Source organism: Lolium rigidum, chromosome 3, assembly GCF_022539505.1.
Source record: "Lolium rigidum isolate FL_2022 chromosome 3, APGP_CSIRO_Lrig_0.1, whole genome shotgun sequence".
NCBI lineage: Eukaryota > Viridiplantae > Streptophyta > Magnoliopsida > Poales > Poaceae > Lolium > Lolium rigidum.
In genome coordinates, this window is record NC_061510.1 from 134,818,392 (window position 1) to 134,831,099 (window position 12,708).

General features: G+C 44.4%; 1 protein-coding gene and 1 long non-coding RNA gene across 3 annotated transcripts; both read left to right on the forward strand.

Annotated features, from left to right (window-relative positions):
- Positions 1–427: 427 nt before the first annotated feature.
- LOC124698254 (probable arabinosyltransferase ARAD1) lies at positions 428–2,663 on the forward strand. Its single transcript, XM_047230760.1, has 2 exons — positions 428–1,222; positions 1,870–2,663. The coding sequence occupies exons 1-2, from the start codon at positions 428–430 to the stop codon at positions 2,428–2,430; spliced, it is 1,356 nt and encodes a 451-aa protein (XP_047086716.1). The 3' UTR covers positions 2,431–2,663.
- Positions 2,664–8,286: 5,623 nt separating this feature from the next.
- Positions 8,287–12,050, forward strand: LOC124698256. 2 transcript variants are annotated; one of them, XR_007000911.1, is made up of 6 exons: positions 8,287–8,384; positions 8,547–8,812; positions 9,392–9,533; positions 10,263–10,620; positions 11,540–11,727; positions 11,919–12,050. It is a non-coding gene; the product is annotated as an uncharacterized LOC124698256 (long non-coding RNA). The 2 variants fall into 2 exon arrangements; XR_007000912.1 differs by having other exon boundaries at positions 11,543–11,727.
- Positions 12,051–12,708: the final 658 nt, after the last annotated feature.

Sequence of the window (12,708 nt, forward strand, 5' to 3'; positions counted from 1 at the left end):
GTCGGCTCGGTGGAGATGCTAAATAGATTGAAACGGGACAGGAGATGTCCACATTAAAAAATAAAATGAAGGTGGGATTCTACTTTAGATCCCTTGCACATGGCCTTGGCGAATCAGTGTATTTCCAAGGTCATCGAGGAAAGCGGCGAAAGAGCAGCCACAGCAAAGGGATGGAAGTGCGTGCGTCCTTGCGTGGATCTGGAAAGAAAGAAGAAGCCGTTCCCCGGTTCACCGTCGACTCCCCCCAGATCCACCCCCTCGATCGGGTAGCCCCACGCGACGCCTCCACCCGATCGAGGCACCACACCGCGGCCGCCACTGACCCACCACGCCCGCCCACGTATCCCCACTCCCTCAGATCCGAGCGCCATGGCCGCCCACCCCCGCCACGCCGCCCCGCATTGCCACGCCCACCGCTAGCGCCGCCATGGCCGCCTCCGCCTCCGCCTCCTGCCGGAGCCCGCTCGTCTGGTTCTTCTCCCTCGCCGCCGCGCTCTTCTTCGCCTCCTGGTACCTCCTCCTCGACTCCGCCGCCGCGCCCGCCCGCCGCCAGGGGCTCCGCTCCCCCACCCCCGCCACCAAATGCAACCCAGACAAGGCCCTCCTCCGGGTCTACATGTACGACCTGCCCCCCGAGTTCCACTTCGGCCTGCTCGACTGGAACCCCGCCACCACCGCCACCGCCCCGTGGCCCGACCTCCTCACGCCCCACGACGTTCCCAACTACCCCGGGGGGCTCAACCTGCAGCACAGCATCGAGTACTGGCTCACGCTCGACCTGCTCGCCTCCGAGCAGGGCGCGCCCACGCCGTGCACCGCCGCGCGGGTGCGCGACCCCGCCGCCGCCGACGTCGTCTTCGTGCCCTTCTTCGCCTCCCTCAGCTTCAACCGCCACTCCAAGGCCCGGGCCAGCGACGACCGCGCGCTGCAGCGGAGGCTCCTCGACTTCCTCGCCGCGCGCCCCGAGTGGCGCAGGTCCGGCGGCAGGGACCACGTCGTGCTCGCGCACCACCCCAACGGGATGCTCCACGCGCGCTACAGGCTATGGCCCTGCGTATTCGTCCTATGCGACTTCGGGAGGTACCCGCACAGCGTCGCCAACGTCCACAAGGACGTCGTCGCGCCTTACCTGCACATGGTCGACAACTTCTTCAATGACACCGCCGGATACAACCAACGACCCACATTGCTCTACTTCCAAGGCGCCATCTACAGGAAGGATGTGAGTACCCCCTACCCTCTCATTGGAGTAACTCGCTTGCTGTAGCCGATGCAGAAATATCCAAGTCGTGGTGGGATTACTCAACTTCTAATTAAATAATGTGCCCATAGTTAAACAATTCCTTTGCATGTCTTCTTCCCCTATATAGATTTGAGAATGTTTGACGTCTACTTGACTACTCATTTAAGAACTCAGTCCTATGCTTGCACGATCCTCCTCTGGACACCATCCGTGGCACTTGCTTTGAAACTGCATTGGAATGTCCTAGTTGCATAATCAATGCCATTGGCTTTGCCTCGTTCCCAAATAGGCTAATCCAACTCACTTTGGTTGGCAATCACTTCAAACTGCTATATATTGCTTTGTTCGTTCAATTTGGTAGCTAATCACTTCTTTTATATCAGTGTTATCTGTGCATTTATAAACCCAGATATGGGTACTTAAGTAGTTCTATAACCCATAAGGTTAACAATCATAATTCAATGTCGCCCTCACATTTGTGGTAAACTTTTATAATCTGGTGGTTTAGTAAGCAATATCTAGTAATTATTGACCGTCTGAAAATTGAGGTCCTGAGAATGGATGAATTATGTGCAAATATGGATGTTTTACATGGTTGATAATCTTCTGACTACACAATGTTGCAGGGTGGTTTCATTCGGCAGGAACTGTATTATCTTCTCAAAGATGAGAAAGATGTGCATTTCTCGTTTGGGAGTGTGGCCGGAAATGGGATTGAGCAATCGACGCGGGGGATGCGGGCGTCCAAATTCTGCCTCAACATTGCAGGGGACACACCGTCCTCCAACCGCCTGTTCGATTCCATAGTCAGCCACTGTGTGCCCGTCATCATCAGCGACGAGATTGAGCTCCCGTTTGAAGATGTCCTTGACTACTCCAAGTTCTGCATCATAGTGCGCGGCGCAGATGCAGTCAAGAAGGGCTTTCTGATAAACCTGATTAAAGGAATAAGTCAAGAGGAGTGGACAAGCATGTGGAACAAACTGAAGGAGGTCGAACGGCACTTTGAATACCAGTACCCGTCTCAGCCTGACGATGCTGTCCAGATGATCTGGAAGACCATAGCTCGAAAGGTTCCCTCAATTCGGTTGAAGATTAACAGATTACGAAGATTTTCTCGATTTCAAGCTAACAAAACAAATGAGTCACCAGCAAGATCTTCATGGCTACAAAGCCAAACTCGTTGATTTTAGAGCAACAAACTTCTCCCAGCAGGTAGTTATGGTAATGAAGGCTGAGACTGAACCACAAGACGGGAGCAACAGCTACAAGGGATAAATGGAGTAAAGTACAGCTGATACTGTTTATGACCATCACAATATTATAGATCCGAGGGCCTTCATTTTGTTCTCCGCTTTTCTGCGGAAATGTGATCAACTGTCTAGATTAGGGTTAGGAACAATAACATTTTGTATCAGATTAGGAGCAGTGGCGTGATCTACTGATCTACTGATCACTTCCACTGAAGTCTTATACTTTACAGGTAACTCAGCATTCTGAGAGCAAAATTTTGTGGTTCCTTTCTAGATTCTACCAATGTGATCCATGGGGAGCAGTCATTGCTAGATTCTACAAAGGCAAATACCGTCCTCCCACTCAGGGGAGCAGTCATTGCTGCAGATGTAAAGGGTAAGTGGCTAGGTGCAGTCAAGTTGAGTTGCCTCTTGCACTGACGGGCGTGTGTTTAGAATTAGGACAATTTGGTCGATATCAATATGCATTGAATGCTGGCAGAAGAAGTATTTGGTCGATATCAATATGCATTGAATGCTGGCAGAAGAAGTATTTAGAGCAAGGGCCTCCGTCCCAGTTCACAGGCCTTACGCGTGTCCCTAGATCGTAAATTTGACGATGATAATGCAACATATGTATTACAAAATATATATCATTAGAAAGCTTAGATGCTCTACTTTCTAATGATATAATTTTTATATTATACAAATGATATTATCTTAGCTAATTTGACAACCTAGGGATACGCGCAAGCCCTATGAACTGGGACGGAGGTAGCTGGTAGTAGTCAGCTGGCTATAAGGATTAAAATATTATAGTATTGCTTAGTTGGAGGAGAGAGATGAGGAGAGAGAAGAGAAGTGAGCTCTTATGCAAGAGCCAGCACGTGCTCCTAGGCATTTTGTGAAAGTGAAAGGTGAGTTATATTACTTCTATAAATGATGCTACGCTACTCGGCCAGCCAAAGCACCAAAAGGGGCAAAAAGATCCTGGACGCACCCTGCACAGTAAATTTTAGATTCCACTTTCTACCTCAGCCGTCCGATCAAGTGGTTCTTTTTCTCACCAGCTGCTTCTCATTGTTGGTGCATGACGACTGGGCCAGAGCACAGGCGGACCCTCGAGCGAGAGGCAGCAACGCGCGCTTGTTCGCGTCGTCTTCATTCGCCTTTCTTTTGGACCGGGTGAAAACCCTAGATGTCCTCCCGTCCCCAATCGCTTGCCTCCTCTCCTCCCCCAATCCCCAGCTCCTCTCCCGTCTTCCAATCGGCTGCCACCTTCCTTCTCCTCCTCCTCCAATCCGCGCCATCTCCTCTTCTCCTTCCCAATCCAGACGCTGCAGGAGGGATGAGGGGAGGCAGCCCGCCGCAGCCGACGTGAGCCAGGAGGGAGCGCAGGTGCCACTGCCTCGTATACCTCGCATCTAGAGAGCGGGGCGAAGGACAGTTGCCGGGGGGCGCTGCTGCGTGGAGCGCGGGGAGGCCATGGTAACCGCCGGTCGCGGGCATCACCGTGCGAAGAGTATGTGGGCAGGGGCCGCATCAGCCGCCGCCGCGGGTCGACGCCGCCGTAGCGGCCATGGATGGAGTGGTGGCGACCAAGTGTGTGCAAGCTCTGCGGTTCGGAGGCAGTTCGGAGGCAGCGCCTCCCTCCTCTCCTCCTCATTGGGTGCAGGTGAGCCTCTTTATGTGTATCTTCTCCTCTTCACGTATTCTTAGGTTCTCCATCATGTCTGTTTATTTTTTGAATATTTCACAGGCCTTTGCACGAGGTGATTGTATGTCGGCGAGAGACCATATCAAGTAGCGCGAAGGAGATCTGCTGCCTCTTCTATGAATCTTCCCCAGTCAGGGTAAATTCGTTGTCAACGGTTGTTTAGTCTGTTTGGGAGATGATGCTCATGGTGCCAGGTCTACTCACTCTATTGACCCAACTGTATCGGAATGAGAGCAAGGCAATGTCATAAGTATATCTCTTTACGGCCTACCGATCTGCATCACATAGCCACATTGTGTTATGGCCAGAACACAACCTCTCGTGCCAGTGTCTAATAGCTTCAGGTCTAGCTAACATTTATTTGTATAGTCTATGTGTGGTACGAATTTTTATGCTGTCTCGTGACCCCCATAAATATTCGTCTCTAACAGAGTCAAATTCTTGTTTTGCAGGCTTGAAACTATCTGAGTTGACATTTAAATTGAAGAAGACTCTGGGACATGGCTGGCAAGGAGCGGAGGCAGCCGTGCCTCCTCCCTCTTCCGTGTCCTGCAACAGCGATGTCAGGTTGGCCTCCTAGAGCTGCATATAGAGCGCCCTGATCTTGTTTTCTGTTGTAAAAATGAAGATAGTGTTCAGAGACAAATCACCTTATGGTTTGGCTTCTCTCCCATTTGTGGCATTTCCCTATTAGCCTTTTGTTGGTAGTCTTACGTTAAACGTCAGGTTGGCCTCCTAGAGCTGCATATAGAGCGCTCTGATCTTGTTTTCTGTTGTAAAAATGAAGATAGTGTTCAGAGACAAATCACCTTATGGTTTGGCTTCTCTCCCATTTGTGGCATTTCCCTATTAGCCTTTTGTTGGTAGTCTTACGTTCTAATCTGATCTCTGAATAGTTTCATGCCACCTTCTAATTAATGTGTGGCATATATGAATGACATCACGTTGTGTCCAAGTAGATGATGTTTCTGTCCTCAGAATCTCCGTTCTGCATTGGTGCTTATCATGTGTTCACTTGCAGCTGCAAAAACAGCCCGAGGATTCCAGTAACTGCTGCGGTGTAAGCGGTGCTCGGTAGGGATTTTCTCTGGCATGAGGGTTCCAGTAATTATTATTTATAGGAGAGACAAAGAAGAGATTATACGTATTGCAGCTTATTTGGTCATACGACATAAATAAAAACTGTTGTCATCTTCAATTCATAGAGGTAGATTATCACACACTGATATGTTTGTTTAATTAGTTTTAGGTCATATGTACTGATCTGGAGAACAGAGGCTAAGTGCTGACCATATTTTTATTCTAATGTGAGTTTTCATGATCTTCACTACGAATATTAACCCATTGCTGCTTTGTAAAAAAAAGGTTATGTCTTGGTTTTTCAAAAAAAGATTATAAAACAAGGTAGCTTGATAGAATAGTAACTTGTGACAAACTTACATATATCACCTTTCAAAGAAAAGATAAAACTATGTGACTATGTCTGCAAGCTAGCTCGCAGATGGTAACAAAATATCAGTAAAAACTAGGGGATAATTCAAATTCATTTTAAAGTTCCAAAAATAGCTGTTATTTATGTTGACTTGCTTATTGGAAAGGTGATCTCCAAAAAAGGAATTTCAGCATGTCATCTATGTCTACATATCTTGTTTTACAGGAATCATTACGTTCTATGGCTGTTGCTACATTACAGAAATCATTACGCTTTACAGAAATCATTTTGTGATATGTGTAGAGTTGACCTGCCATTTTAGAATGATTAGCACATAATCCAGAAAATTGTGGTGTCTGGTGGGTTTTACTGGAGGAACAATATTTTTTCAGTGGACCTGATGATAGCTCACACCTAACACATATAGATGCAGCTCAGATTGGTCAGTAACCATTCAGAGAATGGTTGTTAGTTTCAGCCTAGGTAGATAAATGGTTACTTACAAAAGCGGCAAGAACTTTCCCCAAAACATCATTTAATATATTTTCTTTAATAATCTACCTTTTTTTGCATATCTTGCAATCCTACTATCTCTAGAAATATCAAACAGTTCAATATCTTGCTAGAATATCTTTTGTGATATTGACTAATGTTGTTGTAGTTCTATTTGCAGTTCTCAAAGGATATAAGAAAGTTAGGAGGGCGGCGGCGCGGCGCTGCAGGAGAGGGTCTCAGGATGCATTTTACTGGCCTCTTCCGTGGCGCCCCATGTCCGTCTGCTCTGCCACCTCTGCCCGTGGCCGTGGTCACCATTTCCCCACTCTAGAGCTCGCACCCTCATCCGATCTGAACCAGTGGCTGGGGAAGGTGAACAAGATGGTAAGAATGACCTCATCTGCACGGGTGCAGAGGAGGAAGATGACTCAGGCTGGGCCAAGGTCATGGCGCCGCTCGCTGGAGGACATCACTACCTCCCGTGGTGAGCTCTTTCCTTCTTGTTCCTTCCTCCCTATTTTAGCTCTTCCTTCTTGTTCCTTCCCTATTTTAATTTCTCTTCCTGTAGCGAGGAAGGGAGCTATTTCCTAGATTAAAGCATGATTACTGCATAGTTTGAATTTATGGTCCTTATCCCTTCCATCCTTGAGTGCTTTAGCCATCAGTGTTTGAAACATCTTAAAGCCTATGTTCCTATGAAAAGATTCCCGTCTGGTTTGTTATTTTGTATTTATTAAAATATTTTTCATATGTGTTATTTTCCTCCGGCTGTAATTACGGAACATTTGAGGAGAATTATGGTTAAACGTAAATTATACATGCAAGTTTATGAATTCTCTATCTATGCTCACACTTATCTTGATTGGTTATTATTTAATAATACCATTAATATTGTCCTCATTTTTTAATGTGGTTTTAATGCAAAGATAGGTTCTTGTTGGCGTTACAAGTTCTATTAAAAATTTGTTTGAGTGCAACCTACACTACATCATGGCATGAATGCTCAGATATCCATTTTTGTTGCTACTGCAGCTGTGTTCTACCACTTCCCACAATAAATAAAAGAAATTATAGAAAGAAGGTAAATCTTTTTACCATTAATGTTGGTGCCAAGGTTTACTTCTGTGAAAATATATGTTCCTCATTTTCAGTTTGCCATGCTTCCTATTCATAGCTTATATCATACTTTGTCAGGTCAACTCATTGTTCTTCATTTCGTTCAATTAATGGATCTTGGCTACGGCATCTTGTGATGCAACTATTAAGTATTTTACTTGTGAAAACTATCAAGAAGCTTGCATGCTTCCGACAACTGTGACTGATTTTCTTTATTGTTACCTCTTTACGTCAGTCTTAATTTTCTGCTTTTCATTGGTCAGTTAATCTACCTGCTATCCTTAACTGATATGCAGTTAAGCATCTGATACTTTGTGCTGCACAGTTTGCAGCTGTAGGGGCGATGTCTTTCAGGTTGTGTGGAATCCAAATTTGGAGACTGTTGGCCTTCCATGCTGCGGACAAAAGGGTGATGAGCCCGCCTCCTACCACCAACCCCGTGCTTGCTCGTTGGTTAGGACGACCGGAGGAGGCACGGACACCAGATCCATCGGGATTGAAGATGGTTCTTCCAGGGAGGAGAAAAGATGAAGATTTGAAGAGAAGGCGGAGCGGGGGAGACCGGCTGCGGCGGCCAGGGCCCGTCGACGAGCGCCTCCACAGGAGGTGGCGCTGAGAGACCGGCTGTGTGACCACGGCCGACGAGCTCGATGAGATGGTGGGCTAGGGTTAGCCGTTGCGAGCGCGCCGGCGAGTCCGCCATGAGCGGATCCCTGCTTCCTCGCTGCATGTGTTAGTGAGGTCTGCTTCTCCCTCCTCTTTCCGTCTCCTCCTTTCCATCTCTAACTTCTTGTTTCTCTTCTTTTGTGTAGCGACCAACACTGGGAAGGGAACGACTAATCAACCAGAGAAGTAGGTGATTCCCCAACTCTTCTTATTCCATCTCCTAGAACGGCCTCTTATCTCCCTAAATTTCCTTTTGGATCTCGATTTTGTTTGGTTCTGGGTTCTCCTCTTTAGGCTCCAGCAAAAAAGATATTTTTAAGTCGATGGCCATTGATCTTAAAGTAACAAGACGATTGATGTTTTGTATGGCTTGCTGCAGATTTTTGCAATTTGTACAAGATTTAAGTAAGAAAAGTCAGAAGAAGAGGATCTGTAGGAGCAGGTCAACCATGGCCAGATGCACACGTATTTGATGAAATGCAGGTATTTGTACGAGGCTTCTCTTATTTTCTTTTTGCCCATATCTTTCTATGCATCTTATCATCATGGTGATTGTATGGAGTTTGTGGAGTGGTTATATGCAAGGAGGAGGTATCAGGTTTTACCAGTAATCATAATTCTGATTTGGTACTATTTTCTTTCCAGCAATGAAGGTGACTTTCCATCATAAGGTCTTAGACCAAGCACCATGCTGCGGGTAGTCCCGGCCTCTACACAAGTGCTTCTCCGCAAGCATGAGCGCATCCAGTAGCGGCGAGGTCGACATCCTGGTCGCTCCTTTCTTCGTTTTTGCTAGGACTTCCTGTTGTGCGATTATACCTTGTTTTTTGTGCCTAGCTGACAACCATTATGCCGCTGTTATAAGTCCGTCTAGGGATGATCACGGCATCACCGGTTGGATGGGCTTGAAGGTATTTGGTAATTTTCAACTTTGCATCTTTGTTGCCTTCAAGTACAGGAAAAAAATAGTTCATGAGAATGTGTAGGACTTACGATTAACAATCTGCAATATTTTAGCATTTCCCTTACTATCCATTCAAGTGTTTAATGTGTTAATTATTTTACAAAAAATGTTACGACTTTAGTTGCAACTTTGGTGTGGTTTTATGTTCAGACAATTTACTTTTATCCTGCAGTTGAGTGGATATGCTTTGATCTGAAGGGAATAATTTGGTGGGGTTGGTCATTAAATATTATGCGTGGTGAAATTTGGAAATGGTCTAATATATTTCATTGCTTCCGTGAATTAGATTCATTCTAAGTATCTCGGTTTTATGCCAAAACCAGCTATCTATCTTCTTCATTTTTTCAAAATATGGCATGGTGCCTTTTATTTCTGTGTAATTATCATTATCATTAGGTGAACATACAAATTTATTTGCATTCAAGCATATAGATTGCTTTGCCAGAATGTCACCAACTCAAAGCTTGATATGTATGATTTTATCTTGCCTAAAAATAAATCATGCCTCTTATTTTTTTTTTGACAGATTGGTCTTGAGGGTAATGAGTAGAAAAAAAATCATTTTGTGAGTCAATTGGATTGGCTCAGTTTATTTGAGAAGGCGGAAATAACTCAATGAAAGACATATATTTTGTTATGGGAATAGCCATTTACGTTTTCTTGATATGGTAAGATGTCTTTCCTTTACTTTTTCTTGAAAGGTAATTGCCTTTGCCTATATTTTGTCTGCTGCTGCTGTTTTTATTCCTCAGATCGCACATATCATGGATTTTTTTTTTGCAATGTGGGCTTAGTTTGCAGTCATAATGTTCAACTAATTGTTTGAGAGATAACAGCTATTATTTTAGTCCTATGAAGCAGAGTTGCTTCTCTGGATGTTCTCCCCATGAATACAATGGGTTTGATTTTAATCATAATATTGATATTCTTTTCAGTTCAGCTCATGGTTTGTCGTATAATAAACAAAAGAATATTCTTCAGCTTTTAGTTTGTTCATGTGATTCACGATAGTTATTACCGTGTGTGCATGTTGTTTAATATGTGGTATGAAAATATTGTTTTCTTCTATTTCTAATGAAATTATGGTTCTATAATCCAACACATTTTTCACCCCTTAACAAATCAGTGATAATCTAATGGTCTTCTATATGGTTGCCTTAAATCCCAAGTCAAAAAGCTTTTCTTTCTTCTCTTTCTGATTTCACTGAATTTTTTCAAAAGTATTATACCATGATGTGCTCTGATGGATGGATATGGCAAAGAGAAAAAGATAGCCTGCTCTTGGTTGGTTCTTATTTGACCTGACTAATTAATTTGTGAATGAGCAGTTAGGTTGTGAAATATTTTGACCCCACCTCGAGTCTCCAAATGCTTGACGTGTCTTTGTTTTGATTCAGGGACCCCGTGCCACCTATCGTCACCGAGCTCCTCTGCATCCACCATGTCCCTCCTCGTCATGTGTGGTGGCCAGAAGGCTCGCTTTACTGGAAGCGAGACAGACAAAGAGGCCAAGTCATATGCGCCATCGTCGCCCAAGTTGTGCACTGCCATAGAGACGAACAAGGAGGGGCCATCGCCATCATCCTTTCCCCTCAGTTTCCACAACAGAGCCCCTCAAACGCCACTGAGAGTCGACCTCGACGACGTCGTCATTCTCTCCTCAGGCTTGCCCCTTGCTATGTATAGCATCAGTGATCGACTGAGACTACACAAAAAGAAAATAAAACTCCACTTGATGTCGAAGTCGAAACAATGGTGAGTGTCCTAAACCCTGTGTTATTAACCTTATGTAGGAACTTACATTGAAGGTAATTCCCAAGTTCTATGCATTTGTTTAAGAAAGGCAGAAAGTCCATTGTTTGAACGCTCTTTTTTTCAAAGATTTTTCCATGAACTCTTTTAGTTGATATCTACTTGTTTAGCAACGTTTTTTTCTAATCTGGCCGTAGATGATAGCTTTTAACTTTGTACCTGCTGCCATTCTTTTTTCAGTGAAGAAAAACTATTTCATTTTCTTCAGTGTTCTGGAATCTTTTCCATAATTTTCATATGTGATATCAGCTTCTACAGTGAAGAAAGAATAGGTGTAAGATATTTTCCCCTCTTGGACAAGTGACCTGCTTCAAAGATATAGCCTATTTGGCCTCAGCGTTGTGATGATTTAGCTTACTAGATATGCCCACATATATCTGTGTATGCAATCCATCTTATCTCCGGAAGGTGCGGCTCTTAAGCACAAAAGTTAACCTACTTATAGTTTGGCCCCAGTTTAGTTTCGTTACCACATTTAGATTGATTGAATCCTTGCTGAACACTACAGATGTTTATTTGACTGCTCCTTTGGTTGTGGGAATTGGCAATTGCTCTAATCTAAAATGCGCTATGTATTTACAATGCTCAATGAACAGTGCATTAGTTTTTTTTATTTGCGTGCATTTATAATAGAAGAAATGTTCAGTCGACCTTACAATATCAGGTCATTTATAAATCAATAGTATTCTATCATTTAGGAAAACATTCAGGAATCACTGCTCTTTGCATTTTCATTCATTAGTCATTACTTGAGAATATCGTGTATTAGTTTCTTGACCGATTTTCCTGTCAAGCTGGATGGGTCATATGATCTTATGGTTCTAACAGTTTGGTCGCATCGTCCTGGTTGTATTGTCGCCAGCAGGACGACAGGACGGAGGCGCATCGGTGGAAAACTGGTCCTTGCTCCGGTTCATCAGGGAGGACAACGGTCAGGGGAACATCTGCAAGGCCTCATCTACGGTTTCTTCTTCGCTGAAGATGTTGGCGTGCCTTCGTCGGGCTATCTCTCTCTGTGGAATCCTGCTACGCGGCGAGGGCGGAGATCAGGTCATCGCTCGCACTCCTCCTATCCGATTTAATCCCAGAAGATCTCATCGATGCTTATAGGGTGTTCGATTAAAATCCTAGCTGAGATTAATTTATGTAATATTTATGCTCCATCTATCTATTTGCAATATTGCAATTAAGGTGCTGGGATGTTAAGGAGAGATGTCATACGGCCTTTTTTTTCCATCCAGGTTGCTGCCGCAGTTCACAAATGCCATGGTCTGAATTGACCGGTCATATTGGGCTCACAGGTTAATGTCTGTTTTTGTCCTTGACTGATTGCTTTTTCAAGGTGGTTTCATATATTTGTTGGGAGTAACCATTCCGAGGTTGCTCTACAGAAGAAGTAGCTCTATTTTATAGGACTGCTGTAACAAACCAGGAATCTAGACAATAAGCTTCATCAGCAGCAGCTTCCCTGGTGTATGTACTTGTTTGTTTTTCTTGCCTCTCTTTCTGTGATGTTTTAATACTGTCCGTCTTTATCATAATTGTTTATAGATTATGAATTATGAATTGCTAATACAACAGTGGACATCAGAACTGTATTCTTGAGCTCCCATTCTTAATTGGACACCACAAGAGTACACCAGTTTGCTCGACCTTTGTGAGCCCATCACGGTTCTCAAGTGCCTTGATGAAACACCGCATTTTTATTTCATAAAAGTCGATGGTATGGTTTTGCACTTGCTAAATAAATCTGTGTCGCTGTCTATTACCTTGGTACACATACCGCATTTTTATTTCATAAAAGTCGATGGTATGGTTTTGCACTTGCTAAATAAATCTGCGTCGCTATCTATTACTTTGGTACACATATCGGCATGTTTTCAGGTGCATGTATCAGTCTTGGTCTATGAGGAGATGCGTGATATTTATGATGATGTGCTGGTGGCGACCTCGATCTTGAGCCACCACACCTGGCTTCTACCACCATGCAGTTATCTTACTGCATTTAACTATATGCATTTTTCGTGGCGT